A 20,172-nucleotide genomic window follows, 5' to 3' on the forward strand; every position below is an offset into this window, starting at 1 on the left:
AAAAAATAAAAAAAACCTTTATGTTTTTTTTTTTAGTTCATATCACACTTTAGATGTTCAACCATCCTGTGTGGATGGATGCTATAGCTAGTTTATTAGAGTGTAATTTCCTAATTTCCTTTTCCCCTTCCTTAAAAAAAAGAAAAAAGAAAGAAAGAAAGAGGCACCAGATAGATCTTGCCACTTCAGCTTCTCACACGTCGAAATAATCAAATTTCCCCTCTTTCTTTCTGTTAATTTTTTTTCTACTTCCCTTCATTCACCACTCGGATTCCATTTTTGACAAAAAAAATTTACAAGCCACTGCAACTACAATAATCGATCATTCTTCTATCTCCGTTCAGATCTTACTTCATCGGCGACCAAATCGTGTGGCTATCCTACTCAACCTGCAGTGGCCATGGCTCCACCGCAGTCTCAGCGATCTCCATCGCCCTCTCAACCATCAGGGTCAGTTCCCAACTTCACAATTTCATTTCTCTGTTTGAATAATTTGCAATTTCAATTTGGACTCATCGACGGAAGCCATTGCATAGAAATCGCCACCTGACAAACCCGAAATTTCCCATGTTTTGGTTTTACATCGTAACATGTCTGCAATTACTAGTACTCGCACTTTCTTAACTTTCGCTAGCTTGTCATCAACATTGAATTTCCTCGAGTTTTGTCCTATTTGGCGTGCTATTGTGAAATTCACTCTACTTGAAATGAGTATATGATTTAAGCTCTACACACTGAGCTACAGAACAGAAGAATGTACATGTAATCTTCCGGATTAATCAACATTGGGAGATGCTATGTTTACTTCACTGAGTTGGTGCACTAGCTATTTATGCCCTTGTTATTTATTGCTATCACAATCTCTTATGTCCATATGGTTGATTCTATATTCTTAACTTCAACTCTTGACCTATTTAATTGAACCAGGAAGAGTGAAGTGTCCGATTTGAAATTACAGCTCCGGCAGCTGGCTGGGAGCCGAGCTCCGGGTACTGATGATTTGAAGAGGGATCTCTTCAAGAAGGTGATATCCAACATGACTATAGGCATTGATGTATCGTCTCTCTTTGGGGAGATGGTGATGTGCTCAGCAACATCAGATATTGTTCTGAAAAAGATGTGCTACCTGTATGTTGGGAACTATGCCAAGGGCAACCCTGAACTCGCTCTTTTGACAATTAATTTTCTGCAAAGAGATTGCAAGGACATGGATCCGATGATTCGGGGACTAGCACTGAGGAGTCTGTGTACACTCCGAGTGGAAAACTTGGTGGAGTATTTGGTTGGGCCATTAGGGTCTGGGTTGAAGGACAATAATAGTTATGTCAGGATGGTGGCGGTTATTGGGGTTTTGAAACTATATCATATATCAGCTTCCACTTGCATCGATGCAGATTTTCCAGCAACGCTGAAGCATTTGATGCTTAATGACCCAGATACTCAGGTTAGGATTCTGTTTTTGGGATGATTTCATTTTCTTCCTCAATCTATGATAAATCATAACAGTTCTGTTCAACTTTTTGAAGAGTTTAGAGTTTTACTTAGAAACAAGCTGATTGACTTAGCACAATGATTAATGAATTGCATAGCACACAGTCCTTAAAATAATACTATGGTTGGTTTTGCTTTCCTTTTTGGTCAGGTAAAGAATGCATTCATCTCCTAATTTCTAAATTATCATTTTCCTAAATTATATTAGTGTCCCTGGATGGTGTCTTTGTACACATATCAATATATCATGTTGGAAATTTTGTTGCATGGAAATCTTGTATGACACTTGCAAGAGAGAGAGAGAGAGAGAGAGAGAGAGAGAGAGAGCTTATCCTGCATAATAATTAATACACTGATAACCCGTTCTTTTGAAAGTTGGACTTTTATATTATCTGGCCCACTTGAAGGTAAATTTTATTTATTCAAAAGAGTGTGTTCAGTTTGTACACTTTAGAAGGCTGTAAACGGGTTGTTCCTTTGAGATCTAATTTTTTATAATATTCCTGTTCTTTTAAGAAGGGAAATGATTGATATTTTTAATGTATTTTTTGTATAGTTAGGAAATGAAATGTTTGATTTTTAGGTTAGAAGCATGTATTTGTACTTAATGAGCTTATCATGTATTTTTGTTCTTTTAGTTAGTAATACTATTATCAAGCTCTGCAACATGTTCTGTGAGTTCTTATATTTTCATCTTTATAGCTTCATCGGAGATAATTTGATTTCCTTAACCTTAACAAACATCATAAAAGTGGGAAGCTCTTCTAAATTTTTTGTTCACTTGTCCTTTGTTTGATCTTTAAACTGAAAATTATTTACCTATTTAAGATAAACTTCTATCTACTTATTGCTTTTCATTTGTTATTCACCCATATAAGGATTTCATAAGTCTTCCTATTTCAAAAATTTAAAACAACTGCAGTCACCAAATGGCTTGTACTTCACATGTGTAAATGGTCATGTTTGTTTCATCAGGTAGTTGCAAATTGTCTGTCTGCTTTACAAGAAATCTGGACCTTAGAGTCAGGCTCGTCAGAGGAAGCAGCCAGAGAGAGAGAAGCTGTGCATAGCAAGCCAGTTATATATTATCTTTTGAATCGGTAATCTTTTTTATTTCTTGCTGTCCAATACTTTGTTAAATTATTTGGGTAAGCAGTAAGATGTGGTACTTAATTGACGGTGTTCCTTAAAGGACAGTGCTGTTTGATCTTTGAGATATTTAGCATTCACGGGCACATACCAGAGAAACTGAAGCTTCTCAATCCTAGGATTCCCTTTAAAAGTTTTCTTTTTAATCTATTTGCCATTATGAAAAGGGCTTACAGTTACCGTATAATATGCCAGCATATTAGTTTCTTCGTCCTTGTATACATTATAACTCCATTATATGGAGTATGATTGTGGGAGTACAAGGTTGATTTGAGTAGTTTCTTTACAAATGTAAATGAGAATATTTTAATACATTTAAGTGTTAACTAAAAATCTGTCTTTCATTGTGGCAGACATCGGAGACAAAAAGAAACCATCTGTAATATCTTGCAAAAATACTGATTTTAAACAACTTAAAAATTCATTTTCTTTGTACTTGCAGCATTAAGGAATTTAGTGAATGGTCTCAATGTGTTGTGCTTGAATTGGTGGCCAAGTATGTTCCATCAGATAACAGTGAAATATTTGATATAATGAATCTCCTTGAAGATAGACTCCAGCATGCAAACGGTGCTGTTGTCTTGGCAACTACAAAAGTATTTCTACATTTGACTTTATCTATGGCTGATGTTCACCAGCAGGTATGTATTCTTGTGATGCCAATTTGTGTTCTCAGAAATAGGAGTGGGGTTTTCTTGTGAGCGAAGAAATAATATGATAGAGGCTTACAAATGAGGGGAAAAGTGAGAATACTACTAGCATCTCACACTCGATAAGTAAATCTCTCCAACAGTGAGGACAATATTTTTTCGGTGGTCCTATGACCCTCCCAAAAAAATTCTCTCTCCTCTGATTGACTCTCATCCAAATCACTTACACATTTCTCTCTTAAATCTCTCCTATTTACATTTCTTCTCTGAGTCCGCCTAACGAAATGAAGCATAAACTACTTGGGCTTGGATTGTTCATTAAACGAACTGGGGACTGCAGCATTTTACCTCAATCCTAGGTCAGCTTCAAGCATAGGTTTGGCTGTGTTTGCATATGGCTTGGCCATGCTCTGTTTGATTAGTTACCCATTTATTTGAACTACCATTGTTATGATTTAAACCTTTTAGTTTGATCTTTTAGTTATTTTGCCTGTATCTTGTCACTTTGGCTTCTTCCCTAAAACTTGGTAATTTCTGATGCAAATTCCTTTTGTTCAGGTTTATGAGCGTATCAAAGCCCCTCTGTTAACTCAAGTGAGCTCAGGAAGTCCAGAACAATCTTATGCAATTTTAAGCCACCTACATCTTTTGGTCATGCGTGCACCTTATATATTTTCCTCAGATTACAAACATTTCTATTGCCAGTATAATGAGCCATCATATGTCAAAAAGTTGAAGCTTGAAATGCTGACAGCAGTTGCAAATGAAAGTAACACCTATGAGATAGGTAGGTAACTCCCTGGTCTGCATTGCCCTCATTCTTTTCGGTATGACTTATTCAAGAACTTCTTGTGTCCCATTTCAGTGACAGAATTATGTGAATATGCTGCAAATGTTGACATTCCAATTGCAAGGGAATCAATACGGGCTGTTGGAAAGATAGCATTGCAACAGTATGATGTCAACGCTATTGTTGACCGTCTTCTACAGTTTCTTGAGATGGAAAAGGACTATGTTACTGCTGAAGCTCTGGTAAACATGACAATTACCTGCTACATACCCTGGAATTGGCCTAAGAGTAGTATTTTTCTGCTTCCTGTTATTATGTGAACATTTATGCAATGTATGGCATTTTAATTCGACTTGGTTATGGTTGGATAACTAACAGAGTTTGCATTTTAATTCGACTTAGTTATGGTTGGATAACTAACAGAGTTTGAAAGTTCATTTATGCAGGTGCTTGTGAAAGATCTGTTGAGAAAATATCCACAATGGAGTCAAGATTGTATTGCTGTTGTTGGGAATATCAGTAGCAAAAATGTCCAAGAACCCAAGGCTAAGGCAGCTCTCATATGGATGCTGGGGGAATATTCTCAAGACATGAATGATGCTCCATATGTATTGGAGAGCCTTGTTGAAAATTGGGACGAGGAGCATTCTGCTGAGGTAGTATACAAAACTTTTTATGGTTATTAGACTTGTAATGTCCAGATTTGAGATTTAGATTTCCATACTTGGTTTTGCAGTATTTATTTGTTTTCAAATATACATTATCAATTTCTTTAGAAGGTTTAATTTCTTGTGTCCTGCCAATTTATGACATGGCATAGGCACATGCATTATTCTCTTGATCTTTGGACACTTGAAAATCCCTCTGCTTCAAGAACTCCCTTCTGTCCCAGCAGAAACAGAAGAGAAAAATCATTTTCGGATTTCAGGAAAAGAAAATAAAAAATCAACCAAAAGAATTAAAAGAATGGAATGTATTATTGAAAAACTGAAAGAAAATGGACAATGAAATTCTCCCCAAGGGTTTCCCCTTCACAAATGATTTCTGCTTTTACTCTCAAACCATCATTTATACAGAATGAATCCTCTCTAATCTGATTTGCTTCTTTTTATTTACATAATCCTCTCCTACTACTCACTAACTAGTAACTATACTATAACAGCCCTAACTACTATAAAAGCCCCTAAGTAGTTTTCCCTTCTCTTACATCCTAACATGGCATGTATCATCTTAATATGTTTATGGAGAACATCAGGAGGAAGGAATTGACCAGTCCTTGCATCCCCTCCCTGGCCGTACCATGAATACCCACGTCTGCCATGGAATCATAGTTTGGTTTGATCAGGGTGTGATTCTAATTTGATTGTCCTATAATTATGTCCTTATAATGAATAGAAATATGCCATTGACACCACCTGGAAGTTGCCTGTTAGTCACCAAACCTTTGTTTAATTTGAGAAAGAAAAAAGACCTATAATGGCATCTCGTGTAAAGTATTGCAGTGGGGGGAGTATGAGCATGCCTTTATGTTACCTGATTATACCTTGAACAATTGCTGTGTCATGATGCAGGTTCGCTTACATCTTCTTACTGCAGTTATGAAGTGTTTCTTTAAGAGACCCCCTGAGACTCAGAAAGCATTAGGAGCTGCACTAGCTGCTGGTCTTGCTGACTTTCACCAGGTTTGAGTTGTTGCTTGCTACTACTTCTTATTTGAATTGTCCAAATAATGCAATATTAAATATTTGCTTGCAGTGTAGTCTTACATGAGCTTTTGTTGATCGCAGGATGTTCATGATAGGGCCTTATTTTATTACAGGCTTCTGCAATACAAAGTGTCAGTGGCAGAAAGCGTGGTGAATCCCCCAAAGCAAGCAGTTTCAGTATTTGCTGATACTCAGAACAGTGAAGTCAAAGATCGCATATTTGATGAATTCAACAGTTTGTCTGTTGTATACCAAAAGGTAATCAATGACTCAATCCCCCCAAGTGGTTTTGAACGATGAACCCAAATTAATCATTGAGTTCGGATGAGTTTTAATAACTTGAAGCCATTCTAAAACCTAATTTTTTAATGAAATAACTTTTTCCATTTTAAACAGATTTAAAATAAAAATGAGGGAAGATTATAATAAATGTTTCCTCCTACCATGCATAGTTATCAACTGTGTTTTTGTATGTTTCTTCCCTGTAGAATGTGTCTGACTTGAGTGAATTTGTTGTTAAGATTTGAAAAATATAAAACCTCATTCATCTAAACTTGTGCCTCAATGCGATGAGGGTTACACTACACCTTGCAACTACTGTTATTTTAAACATGTTTGTAATGATCCTTTTCAATTTTCCCTCCCTCTGTTATGAGCTGTATATTTAATTATGTTAAACTAATCATAGCAAATTCTTGCAGCCTTCTTATATGTTCACTGATAAGGAACACCGAGGGATACTTGAATTTTCAGATGAACTTGGAAATCTATCTATTAGTGTAGAATCTGGAGATTCTGTTGTTCCAGCTCAGAGGGTGGAGGAAAATGACAAGGATCTGCTTCTAAGTACCACAGAAAAAGATGAAGTTAGAGATCCCGGTAGCAATGGTTCTGCCTATAATGCTCCTTCCTATGATGCTGCTATTTCACAACCGCTTGCAGATTTGGCATTACCAAGTACTGGCTTAACTGGGCAAGCTCCAGCATCTAGCTTGGCAATTGATGATCTGCTTGGTTTAGGTTTTCCAGTTGGGACTGCAGCCACACCTTCACCTCCTCCATTGAACCTCAACCCAAAAGCAGTATTGGATCCTGGCACATTTCAGCAGAAATGGCGTCAACTGCCAATATCCTTATCAGAGGTTTGCTTTAAAATTATAATCTCAGTTTCATTAATAAAGTAGCATTGGCTTAGAATAATAATTTTAATTTGAACGCTGTTATTATAAAAAAGTTTTATACTGTTATCTAGCCACATCACTCAAACTCATTAAATAATGTGGCAACACATTAATGGGTGGTAGTATAAAATTGTAAATTTTTCTTTAACTGAGTGCGCTACCGTTGAACTCTAGAAATACTTTACTATGTTTTTGATGCCATCTTTCTCTTTTGCTTCGGCTGCCTGCCCATTGACCAAAAATGTTGAGCATTTTAGTTTATTTGCAGCATTTAACATTCGTGATCTGATGCAGGAATATTCTTTAAGTCCTCAAGGAATTGTGTCGTTGACAGCTCCCAATGCACTCCTCCGACACATGCAAAGTCATTCAATACAGTGCATTGCCTCCGGTCGTCAGTCGCCTAACTTCAAGTTCTTTTTCTTTGCTCAAAAAGCGGACGAAGCATCAGTGTACCTTGTAGAGTGTATAATCAACACATCATCGGGCAAGTCGCAGATTAATATAAAAGCTGATGATCAAAGTTCTTCCCAGGCATTCTCAACTTTATTCCAATCAGCCTTGTCCAAATTTGGTTTGCCTTGAAACTTGATGCTGCATCCTTTTGTACTGTGGAGTAGGCAGTCATGAAATTTTGGAATCCCTGCTTGAATATATAAAAAACGGTGATAGATATTGGGTCCACATCCTTTCCCCTTCAAGAAAAGGGGGAAATCAGGTCAGTGTATAAGCAGAGGGATTCCATTGGCTAAAAGATTTTGTAGTTGTTTTATATCCGATCCAACGTGGTGATTCATTGGAAGATATTCAGTTTGAAAAACTGAGTCTGGTTTGCAAGTTTGTAGAGGTTTTATGTTGATTTTCGGACATTTATCCAAGCGTTTACAGAAATGTGGAATTTAACTCATTAACAATTGACTGCTGATTGGAAATCTATAATAATGCTTGATGCCTGTAGTGTTGCCACTTCTGTGTTGGCAGTAGGTAATTTTTTAAGAGGGCCATCTATTTCAATTCTGCTGTTAAACGAAGTTACTATTGACATCATAAGTTTTAAGGTCACAAGGTCACGTAATCTTTCACTTAATTTTGCAAGTTTGATTTTCTTAGCTAACTAAATTAGAGATATAAATACATTGCATTTTAAATTTTTGCTTAGTATAATGTCTAATAGTATAAGACATGATAGTAAATTTTTGCTTTTGATATGTTGTATAGTATAATGTCTAATAGTTTAAGACATGATAGTACAAAGACATGATAGAATAATGTGTGATAAAAATATAATACTATCCCATGTTTGGCAGACACTATAACTGTCCATATCATTTAAATTAATAGTGACGGTAGCTGTGGTGGTGATTATGGTGGTGGAGGTCGATTTAATAGTTTCAACTAGCTTATTCGTCACAATCTTATCAGGTTCATCTCTCCTCTATAGGTTGGACTAACAAATTCATCATTTTAATGTACCAGAGTGAATTGAATGATAAGATTATACAATACAATGTAAGCATTGACGTTTCCTTATTATCATTGCCCAAACGAGCTCTCTGTATTAGGCATGATAGTATAAACTTATACAATACATTGAGTAATGTTTGGTGCTTACATTTGTACTATATAGTTTTATCAACCAATCCACTCTTATACATTAAAATGGTAGATTATTTAATCCAACCTATAGAGAGTGGATAAAGCCTAATATGATTGTGACGTATAGGCTACTTTAAAATACTTAATCCACTGTGGTCTCAAGGTCTTGCAGAATCAGTCTCATGACTGCCGACATTGGGGATAGGAAACCAAAAAATACTTAATCCACTACCACAGTCGCCACCACCGCCTCCCCACCACCCTCCACTATCATAATTATCGCCATCTCTGTCACCGTCGCCATCATCACCACCTCCCATTGTTGCCCTACCACCCTCCACCACAACCAACTGTATCGCCATCGTCACTACTACCAACATTGCCACTAATGCCACCATCATCACCGCAATTGTCATTACCGCCATTGTCTACTGTCGCTATCACCGCCGCCGCCTCTACCACCACCTCCACCATCACCCACCAGACATATGATTTTATAATTTAAATGATATAAAAAGTTATACAATATATGATCAAGCGTTAGATAATATTAATTTTTTTTATCATCATTATCCTATCAGACCTAATATTTTAATATCTGGTACTATCAGAGTTTAACCCTAAAAGACATCAAACAGGAATATTGGTAACATACTAACATGCTCAGGTAATATTTGTTGTATTTTGACAATGAAATTTATCGGTTGCTCTTTAATATGAAGGAAAATAAGTTGTTAATTCGAAAAAAAAACATGCTTGGGTAAAACCAGAATCGATTATTGTGAAAAAGCGATCCAATCTTTTGATTTATTAATCATAAAATATAAATATATACATAATTTACATTTTTAATATTTAAACTGTTAGGTTCTACTCCAATTTATATGATTTTTTAATTTACTCAAACATATAAATAAATAAATATCATTACAAATAAAAAATAACTCCAATCGCTTTTCTGCGTGTATATCCCAAAATTTAAAAATCCTAGGTGTCAGTTTGCAGGTTTCTGATTGGGTAACCGACCTGAATCCACGTGGTTCATTCAGAAGAACCGAAAGTGATTCTGCAGTTATCGTTTTTTCACCCTCGTAAGTAACCGCGTCCCCCAAACACTTACCAAATATTTTTCATTTTTTCTCACAATTCACAGCTCGCCACGTCAGCAAAAACTCGTTTTTCCTCTATTCTGATTGGTAGTGACACAACACAAAACAAGTTTTCCCTTAAACGGTTTTTCTTCCTCTCTCGTTTGACTCTCAAACCCGTAAAAAAAAAAAGTAAAACTTCAAAACCCTAACCCTTCAAATCCATTTTCCCCCAAATCAAATCAAATCAAATCCTCTTCAATTTCTCCGATCTGCTGCTACTGCTTCTTCGCGTTCTTCTTCCCTGCCTGCTCCTGCAATTCTCTCTCGCGATTCCAGGTTTCTTCTTCTTTCTTTCCCCAACTCAATCTACGTTTCAATTTTCTCTTTTGCAATTCGTTTTCGCATTGATCGATCATGCGTTTTTAATTTCAATTACTCTTGTTGTTTCTCGATCGCAGTTGGGGCAACGTGTGTGTGATTCCGCCAGATCCATAGTTTTTCAGACTCACATTGGGGAAGAGTTTCAGGAGAAGAATGAAGAACACCGAGCGACTTGCGAATTTCGCTTTACTAGGTTTGCTTCTCAATACCCTTATTCAGATACTGCGTTTCTCTAGTGTAGTATTTGAAAAGAAACCCCAATTATAAGTAAAGTTCTGTTCTTTAAAAAAAATCCCCAATTATAAGTATAGTTCTGTGGACTTTGAAACCTACTGTAGGATTTAAATTGAGCATTTGGGCATTCTACTAGACTGCAGTTGCTCATTCTATCATTTCTGCAGATTGAAATTAAGGGCTTGGGGTTTTGATGGGCTTAAACAGAAAATGAACCATATAAGGTTATCGGAATTTGGTTTTGAAATTGTTGTATTATGTTTTGTAGTTTTCGTTAATTTGATCGGTCGTACCTTCTTCAATAATGTTAGTGGATCAGTAGAGGGAAGGTGGGTCATTTTCTTTTCTTTGATCAATCGATGTTAATGGAATTTTGTATGTCATTGCAGGTTTAACCTTGGCACCGCTTGTTGTGAAAGTGGATCCGAATTTAAATGTTATTTTGACTGCCTGCATCACTGTGTTTGTCGGATGTTATCGTTCTGTCAAACCAACCCCACCAACTGTAAGTTGTAGCTTTGCCCATTCTCTGCTTCACATTGCGCTATTCGTTACTAGAGATCTGATTTTTCTGGACTATGTTGTGAACAATTATGCAGGAGACGATGTCCAATGAGCATGCCATGCGGTTTCCCTTTGTTGGGAGTGCAATGTTGCTATCACTTTTCTTACTCTTTAAGTTTCTCTCAAAGGACTTGGTGAACACTGTTTTGACAGGCTACTTCTTTGTACTTGGGATTGTTGCGCTCTCGTATGTTATTTTCTTTGTTTTCATTGTACTTGTTATGTAGTCCATAGAATCATTTTTTACATATATGCTATTTTATCGCTCATTTTTTCTTCTACTGTCTACAGGGCAACATTATTGCCATCCATTAAACGCTTTCTGCCAAATCATTGGAATGACGACAACATAGTCTGGCGTTTTCCATATTTTCGTTGTATGTGACATTCTGCCTCCTTATTTTTCTTTTGCTTTGATAGATGTTTTTCTCTTCTTCCTTTGAGTTTGTAGTTCAATGATGGCATTCTTTGGCTATTATCAATCATAACACCGATAGCTGCAACTTGTTCTGTGATGTACCTAATTGAATATCAAAATGTTTGGGAGTTCTTTATTTATTGACAATGCATATACTGTTTCAACTAGATGTTTCATTCTAAGTTTTAACCCTTTTTTTAGTGAAATTACTTAATATCTAAGAGTAGGTCATGGTGCATGTTTGTATCTATTTTTTAATGCTCCTTGCACATAAAAATTCATTCCCAAATGAATCGTGAACTATTCTTGAAAAGGGATTTTAAAATTACCAAGTAGAACAAAGAATAATGCTTAATGCATTCATTCCTTGTTAAAGTGTGTTGTTTTTGCTACTTTCAGCTGTTTGCACTTGATCTAGTTGACATTAAGTTGCTTCTATCATGCAGAATGATATTTTTCCTTACACCTTTCTTAAACAGCTTTAGAGGTTGAGTTTACAAGATCACAGATAGTTGCTGCAATCCCTGGGACATTTTTTTGTGCTTGGTATGCTTTGCGGAAGCATTGGTTGGCAAATAATATATTGGGTCTTGCTTTCTGTATTCAGGTTTGGCACTTTACCTGCATTTATGTAATAATATGTACATCTATGTTTGTATATATAAAATTTAATTGATTGGTACACAACCAATCAGAAACAACTGATTTTAAATAAAAATCTGCATACTAACAACCAGTTATAGCTTTTATTCATGCCGATTATAAATAGATTGAAACTGGTCGAATTATAAATCGATTGAAACTGATAGATAATAGAAAACCTGTATGCCGGCAGTTTTACTTAATAAACTTATATATTTATGGAATTATGGTATCTAATTGACAATAAAAAATGGACAGCATTATTCAAGGTTCGATAGTGGTAGGTTTGCTTACAGATTTTGAGAGTATAGATACCAATTTACTTGACAAATATCAAATGACAACAATTAGAAAATGTACATATACATGTCCATCAACCATTAATTATTTTAAGGATACTGAACCAATTATATTTGCATGTCCATCAACCATTTCCTATAATAATTCATTTTTGTCAATTGAACCAGTAAGTCATGCATTTTATACGATTAATGGTGTACATTTACATGTCCATCAACCATTAATTATTTTAAGGATACTGAACCAATTATATTTGCATGTCCATCAACCATGTCCTATAATAATTCATTTTTATCAGTTGAACCAGTAAGTCATGCATTTTATACGATTTAAATCAGTAAACAGGATGTGATACCTATTACTTCATCCTTGACATTTACAGGGAATTGAAATGCTTTCTCTTGGGTCTTTCAAGACTGGTGCTATTCTCTTGGTAGGTATTTTTAACTGTAATTAATGGTGCTCAAGGCTTCAATATTTTTAAAACCATTTAATTGCATGTTTTAAAAGATCTTGTTTTCTATACCAAAAATCCGTTTGCTGCAGATAAACCTGTCCACTCATCTTTGTCTGTTTCTTTTAAGAAATTTTAGAGAATCATGTGGCTTTTGTGGTTGTTATAAAATACAATAAAATGGACTTGAGCTTGATTTACTTGCTCTCTATTGGTTTGTCCATTTACTTTTGAGTTTTGACCATCTCAATCACATGTAAACTCATAAAATGCCTGATTAGATTGCCTTCTATATTTTTTCCCATGTATATAATCAAATCTTACCTTCCAAAAGCATGTGATTTTTCCCATGTATATTATTCTTTGACTTTTAAATTCATGTATTTTGCAGGCTGGTCTTTTTGTCTATGACATTTTCTGGGTTTTCTTCACTCCTGTGATGGTTAGCGTTGCCAAATCATTCGATGCTCCAATTAAGGTTAAAATCTCGCGAACCAAAATTGAACTTTTTGTTTCAGATGAAAAATGTAACAATTTTTCTGATACATTTTTTTTTCCAGCTATTGTTCCCTACAGCAGATGCTGTGAGGCCATTTTCAATGCTTGGGCTTGGTGATATTGTTATCCCTGGTAGGATGACTCATTGATGCCGTATTGATTTTTTTTTCCTTTTTGGTGAAATTACCTGTAATAATGTAGTTCTAAGTATATATCTGCGATTGGATTTTTTAACCTGTGTTTGGAAGATTTTGGGAGAAGGGGATAGAATGGAAAAGGGATCAAATGAACGTTAATCATAGGGAAAGAGAGTTTCACATCGCTGTCATGTGATGAGTTCGCATTTGTGAGGCTAACGATTCCCTCTAATTTGCCGGGCCTGTTGTGAAAAAAGCCTGCTTGGACCAGTCCAGTGGAACTTCCATACTAAAGAAAAATGGAAAGGGAAGGGGTGGGGTGGAGTGGAAAAGAGATATGTTCCCTTGTTTCCCCCTGTTTGGATGATTAAATTAAATGAGGGAAGGAAGAGGAAGGTAAAGGTCGCGTGTGTAGAGTTTCCTCATAACCTACATTGGAGGGGAACAAAAAGTGGGGGGGAAGGGCTTTCCCCAAATTCTCTTCCCCCCCACAAGTTTTTGGAATTCCAAACAAACAAGGCGACTTATCCCCATTTCTACCTTTTAATTCTCTAACAGTAAGAGAACAAATACGGCAACCAACTAGAAAACAACAGAGAGAGACTGAGAGGGAGATAACACATATCTCTAACATAGTTCAATTCTCCCATTATTCCTCATGCAAGTGACGATACAATCCAACTCCCTCGGTATCTAGGGCTTCAAAGTTCTCCTAGTTTTAGTCATGAGACATTGTCGTGTCCCTTATTTTTTCCATTATGAAAAACTTTTTGTTGAATTAAATTTGTCTTTGCTTGATTGGACAAACTGTAGCATGTGGTGGTAGGAGACTGTTTTTAAAGAGGACTTTACAAATATTTTTTGCTTCTTATGAATTTAAAATACTGATTTTAAGTTGTAAGTCAGATTATATGCTACTTCATGCTTTTGCTTTCAAGATAATTTCAGTTATTAGTTTACTGCCTCAAATTAGAGTGGCGATGCTTCTCGTTGGATGTGTCAGAAATTAGTCTGTATCAATAAAGACTAGTGTTATTTAAAAATTTTGAAATGTGTATATGCATGCAGTCAATTGATGTGTAGAATCCATTCATACATATATGCAAAAGTAAATAGTTTATCTACAATCACTTGGTTGTTACATCTATTTTGACCACAAATGTTTTCTCTTCAGGTATTTTTGTAGCATTGGCTTTACGGTTTGATGTGTCCAGAGGAAAACAGCCCCAGTATTTCAAAAGTGCATTTTTAGGATACGCTGTTGGTGTGATCCTTACAATTGTAGTGATGAATTGGTTTCAGGCTGCACAGGTGACTGATAGTTCCATTTTATTCCTTTTTTATTGATAGTTTTTTTTGGGGGGGGGGGTCAGGGTTGTAATCATTATTGCCCAATGCACTACTAATACATGGATACCTTAGTTTGTGGAACTATCATGGATTTTGGAGACTATCCTTCTCTACTAACGTTTTCCCCTTTATTGTATTCTTGTTGTCAGCCTGCTCTTTTGTATATTGTACCTTCTGTAATTGGATTTTTGGCTGCTCATTGCGTATGGAATGGTGAAGTCAAACAGGTTTGTTTCTCTTTTCTCATATCAGTGTTACTCCATCCTTTTTATGTGTTTTATTTGCTTCATGTTTTTTTTATATAGCATGTATAATGGAAATAGTGAATATTATTTTCAATGTAACCCCATTAAGAAATGATAAAGTGCCACATATTGCTGTAAAATCTTTTGGCAGTTTCTTAAAAAGGATTATATGAGGCATGAAATCGGCCACTGATAGTGCCATACATGGAACTCATTGCCAGTAGACCAACTTTATCCCATATAGCAATAATTGACATCATCTTTGGCACCACTAGCAAGAGAGTATATTTTCTAAATAGCCTTCTATATTGAAAATTATCATAGACATGGTTGTGTGATTTAAGAATTTTGCAGTGGATGCCTGGCATTTATGCTTGCTAGAGGTGGTTTAGCTAAGTTAGTTCTGACAACTTTTTCATTTTTACTTATGCAGTTGTTGGAGTTCGATGAGTCAAAGACTGCCAATTCATCCCAAGAAGAAGTTGATGCTAAAGTTACCAAAAAGGATGAATAAGTCAGCATCCCCAATACCAAATACTTCTGAGTCATAGAAGAGACACTGTTATTTTTGTTTTTTGGGAACGCCATGACTTTTTGAGCTAACTTATTTAGCAGCACACCTCTGTAACAGATTGTGTTTAAAAGAAATATGTTGGTGTTGCTTTTCAGTTTGCAATTTTGCCTTTACTTTTTGACGGCCCAATCATCACATATATTTCCCTCTTCCCTTCCGATCTCTCATTGTAAAATCATGCGGATGACTAGATTTCTCAAAGGATTAATCATACAGAAAGGAGTCTCATTAGTCACGGTGATACATCCCAATCATAAAGGGACCATGTTTAGCTAGAGCATCTTGTGTTTTTTGTCAAAAGTTAGAGCATATTCAACCACATGTTATGGACCAAAAAGAAAACACTTGTGCCGAAAAATATAGGGTACTCTAATACTTTCTCGAATGAGTGAGTTCAACAAACTCTAAGCTCTTGCTTTAAGCCCAAAATTGTTTTTGCCAAAACAACTAGAGCTATTTACCTATTAAATACTACTTACTGAGCTATTTGCCCAAAATTAATATCGTAAACAGTCAAATGTATCCAAGTCCCCGAAATATGAATTTCTTCTAAACTCTATTTGCCTGTTTACGATATTAGGCTGCAAAGTACTATATAAATATCTTTCATTTTGGTGAGTAACTATTAAGTATCTTATGCATTATGGAATTTTGTTAAAATTTTAAAATTAACACCAGAAAAAAATATTTAAGGGATAAGATATCTAATATGATTGATATATATAAATTACAGAGATGGAATATTTTAAATTGTAAAAAATTTATGAGATAAATTATGTGAATGGAATTATACCATCATTTGTGTCTATTAATTTATGGTTAAAAAAATGATTTGAAACAAAATATATCAAAATAACAATAAAAATGATGTTTGGTTTTAAAAAAAATGTTAACACACCAAAAATAAGGGAAAATTATTAATTCTCATTCAAAATTGAAGACTCATATTTTAATTTTGTCTTTAACATATATGATATCACTCGTTCGAAAAATGATTACATGTAAATGCCTTTTTGGGATTTAAACTTGTCCTTTCATTCTTACACTAGTGTTTTTTACCCGCGCGTTGCACGGGGAATTTGTCTATTGTATTTGAAACATCAATCAATATTTTAAATTATAAAAAATTTAAGATACTAAGAATGTAAGAACAATCATAATAAATATGTAAATATTTAAAGAGCATAAATTCAGACACTCAATTCTAGTGTTTTGTAAGCATATACTGAATTAACTAATATAAAGTGTCCAAAAAGATAAACTATCATCAAGACTTATTTTGGCTTCTAGATGTTGTGTAGAAATTATATCAAAACTTATTTCTCTATGCTCGTTCCCCTCGTGTGAACTTTTAATTCTTTAAACATAAATAAATATAAATTATATATGTACTAATGTTTTCTAATCTCCGCACAAAAAAAGTTATCATCAAATTGAGAGTTGCCCAAAAATAAAAACATGATATTGTGTTGTATAATATAGAAATTATATCAAAACTTATTTCTCTATTAAATTTTTTATGCTTGTTCCCCTTGTATGAACTTTTAATTCTTTAAACATAAATAAATATAAATTATATATGTACTAATACTTTCTAATCACCGCACAAATATTTTCATCATCAAATTATCAAACGGTTAATTATATTTACATCTAAAGTTGGTTTTAAAAACTAAAAAAAAGTACTGAAATGATATTAAAATTAATTTTTATGTCAGTTTTAACATGAAATTATTTGTATGCGAATATATTAATAGTTCTCTAGTCGTCGTACGACACATAATTTTAAATGTTACACTGAGATTAGTTTATGGAGCATAAGCCATAAATTACATACATGGAAGTGAAGAGAGATTTTCCATGACATAATTCACTTTCAAGCAGTGGCGGAGGCACAGGGGTGACTTGTCCATGCTTAGTCACCCTTGAATTTTAGGAATGTCTCAAAAAAAATTGAAGCAGTGTGAGACTTGAGAAGGAGAGGAGGGAGGGGAAAGTTGAGCTGAGAGGAAGGGGTGATCTCTATGTTGTTTGCGTTTCTCTTTCAGATTCAGTAGACATTCTTTTGAACCTCTGTGTTATCCACTAACAATTGAAATTAGAAATAGATATTAGAGTTTTGTTACATATGAGCCTTTTTTATTAGACGTGAAAGCTATTGGGCTACACTTTTTTTGACATTAGAGTTGCACCTCCTTCCAACATAGTAATAAAAAATATAAAAGAATAGTTTTAACTTATACGAAGCATTTGATAGCATTTTTTTGTGTTAATTTTTAAACAATCCTCTAAAACTATTTGAATTCAATTTGAATATGTGATATTTAAGGTAAATATAAATTTAACTTCTCAGTTAAAATTTGGTAATTATTTAATATCAATTTTTGTAATCTACTATATTATTTTTTAAAATGATATATTTAATTTATAGCGGCTATACCGGTCATACCACAATTCAACTACGATTGATCTAATGAACGGTGAACCAATTCCCTCACCGATTTGATCAACGGTCCAGTTTTAATAACCTTGTTAATCAGTTTGATTATATGAGATTAAATTTGTGGTTCTTGTGTTTTGCTTGTAAAAAAAGTTATAAAAATTATGCACACCAACAGTTTGTAAAATGTCCCCTTTAAGTTTTGACCTTCAACAAAGGAGTTTTTTCTTAGGTTGGGCTGCTACTTCATTCTTGTTTTGTTTATGTTTTTTTTTCACATTCTTTAGTTGATAAAAATTGAAATTTTCTTACAAATTATGTTCATTTATATCTTAGTCCCCCCTTTCTGAAATTCATGCCTCCGCCCCTGCTTTCAAGTCAAATAATATACACCATTAAACTACCATTTAATAGTTAGATTGTCCTAATATTATGATGCATCACCGACTAATAAACTTGGAAGAAAATAGCAAAGTTATTCTAACACAAAAACACAGTTCACTGAAAGTTTGTCTTTTAATCAAAAAGCCTGGATTAAATATAAAATATGATACAAAACCTTCTATATTCTACAACTAAAAGAAACTATTCACTACAAATACCATAACAACTTTTCTTTGGACTTTGAGATGAGATCAATCCCCATTCTCCCAAAACTTTCTTTCACTAGAAAAGATTTAGTGAAGAAAAGATTTGAATTTCATCATTTAAGCGTTCTCATCTTATCTCGGCTAGCAAATTAACTCAAAAGAGAAGGAACATCAATTAATTAGCCTTCATGCATCATAACCAACTTGAAAAGAAATATAATGAATGATTCAACATAAAAGAGATCTTTAATACCAAATATCTGAGTTGAAGTTATAGGGAAAATCAGCAAGCAGCTCCGAGTACCTGTAACTTGGAGTCTCCACAATCTAGCATGAATCTCACCAATGAAGTAATCACAATTTAGAGGGGAAAAGTTTATAAAAAAATTCTCACATCGAACCTGAATTAGAAACTCACCACTCACACGAACTTAGATTCTTCTTTCTTCTCTTGTCAATTATTGGATTCCTATAGTTTCTTCTCGTTAGGAGACTCTTCCTCCTACTCAAAAAATAACAAAGAAATAAAATGAAAACAGAAAATAAGAACCCAAATAAATATTGATAATCCAAAGCAAGAAGAGAAAGAGTAGAGAACTGAATACCTTGAAACGCGAGATTGAGATTTGACTCATACAGGAAGACACCGCAAGCTCCTTCTTTTTTGAAAAAAAAAAACCAGGGAAGAAGATGAATTAGTTTCAATTGTAAAATTCAGATAAGGAACATTGGAACAAATATATCAAAAGAGGATGAAGAAAATAATCTAATTACTGAATTTTCGGATTTTTATTTAATTAAGAATTTTAAGATAAATTAAGATAAAATCAAGAAATAAACAACATAAATCCTAATCAAATCTAAAATTTAAAAAGGTAATAAATAAAGATAGATAAAAACTACAAAAATCTAGCAAATCACAATAAAAACTCATAAAATCCTGAATTAATTAAAAATCCAAAAATTCAACAAAAATACCATAAAAATTAATTAATACTTTAAAAACAAATAATAAGATAAATTAAGATAAAATCATGAAATAAACAACCTAAATCCTAATCAAATCTAAAATTTAAAAATATACTAAATAAATATAGATAAAAACTATCAAAATATAGCAAATCACAATAAAAACTCATAAAATCTTGAATTAATTAAAAATCCGAAAATTCAATAAAATTCCATAAAAATTAATTAATACTCTAAAAATAAATCAAAAATAAATTAAGATAAAATCAAGAAATAAACAACCTAAATTCTAATCAAATCTAAAATTTAAAAATGTATTTTTTTATGAGAATTAACCTGAGAATGACACGTGGAATTTTTTTATGAGAATTAACGAAAAAAATTTACGTGAGAATGACACGTCACTAAATCAGCCTGATAGAAGTTCTTCTTTTCTAATAAAATCCGAAAATTCAACAAAAATACCATAAAAATGAATTAATACTCTAAAAATAAATAAAAAGATAAATTAAGATAAAATCATGAAATAAACAACCTAAATCCTAATCAAATCTAAAATTTAAAAAGGTACTAAATAAATATAGATAAAAACTATCAAAATCTAGCAAATCACAATAAAAACTCATAAAATTATGAATTAATTAATAATCCAGAAACTCAATAAAAATACCATAAAAATTAATTAATACTCTAAAAGTAAATCAAAAATAAATTAATATAAA

The 20,172-nt window shown here is 33.8% G+C and overlaps 2 protein-coding genes across 2 annotated transcripts; both read left to right on the forward strand.

Moving 5' to 3' along the window:
* The first annotated feature begins 144 nt into the window (after positions 1-144).
* Positions 145-7,998, forward strand: LOC130727531 (beta-adaptin-like protein A). The gene is made up of 11 exons (XM_057578685.1): positions 145-450; positions 928-1,444; positions 2,467-2,591; positions 3,083-3,281; positions 3,849-4,077; positions 4,156-4,322; positions 4,527-4,736; positions 5,652-5,762; positions 5,868-6,044; positions 6,488-6,928; positions 7,262-7,998. Exons 1-11 carry the CDS (start codon positions 401-403, stop codon positions 7,550-7,552), a joined length of 2,517 nt encoding a protein of 838 aa, XP_057434668.1. The 5' UTR covers positions 145-400; the 3' UTR covers positions 7,553-7,998.
* Positions 7,999-9,807: 1,809 nt separating this feature from the next.
* On the forward strand, positions 9,808-15,545 carry LOC130727532 (signal peptide peptidase). Its single transcript, XM_057578686.1, has 12 exons — positions 9,808-9,990; positions 10,113-10,228; positions 10,659-10,774; positions 10,869-11,020; positions 11,125-11,210; positions 11,731-11,858; positions 12,576-12,626; positions 13,039-13,125; positions 13,208-13,277; positions 14,457-14,593; positions 14,782-14,859; positions 15,311-15,545. The coding sequence occupies exons 2-12, from the start codon at positions 10,189-10,191 to the stop codon at positions 15,389-15,391; spliced, it is 1,026 nt and encodes a 341-aa protein (XP_057434669.1). The 5' UTR covers positions 9,808-9,990; positions 10,113-10,188; the 3' UTR covers positions 15,392-15,545.
* Positions 15,546-20,172: the final 4,627 nt, after the last annotated feature.

This window comes from Lotus japonicus, chromosome 1 (assembly GCF_012489685.1).
Source record: "Lotus japonicus ecotype B-129 chromosome 1, LjGifu_v1.2".
NCBI classification, from domain to species: domain Eukaryota; kingdom Viridiplantae; phylum Streptophyta; class Magnoliopsida; order Fabales; family Fabaceae; genus Lotus; species Lotus japonicus.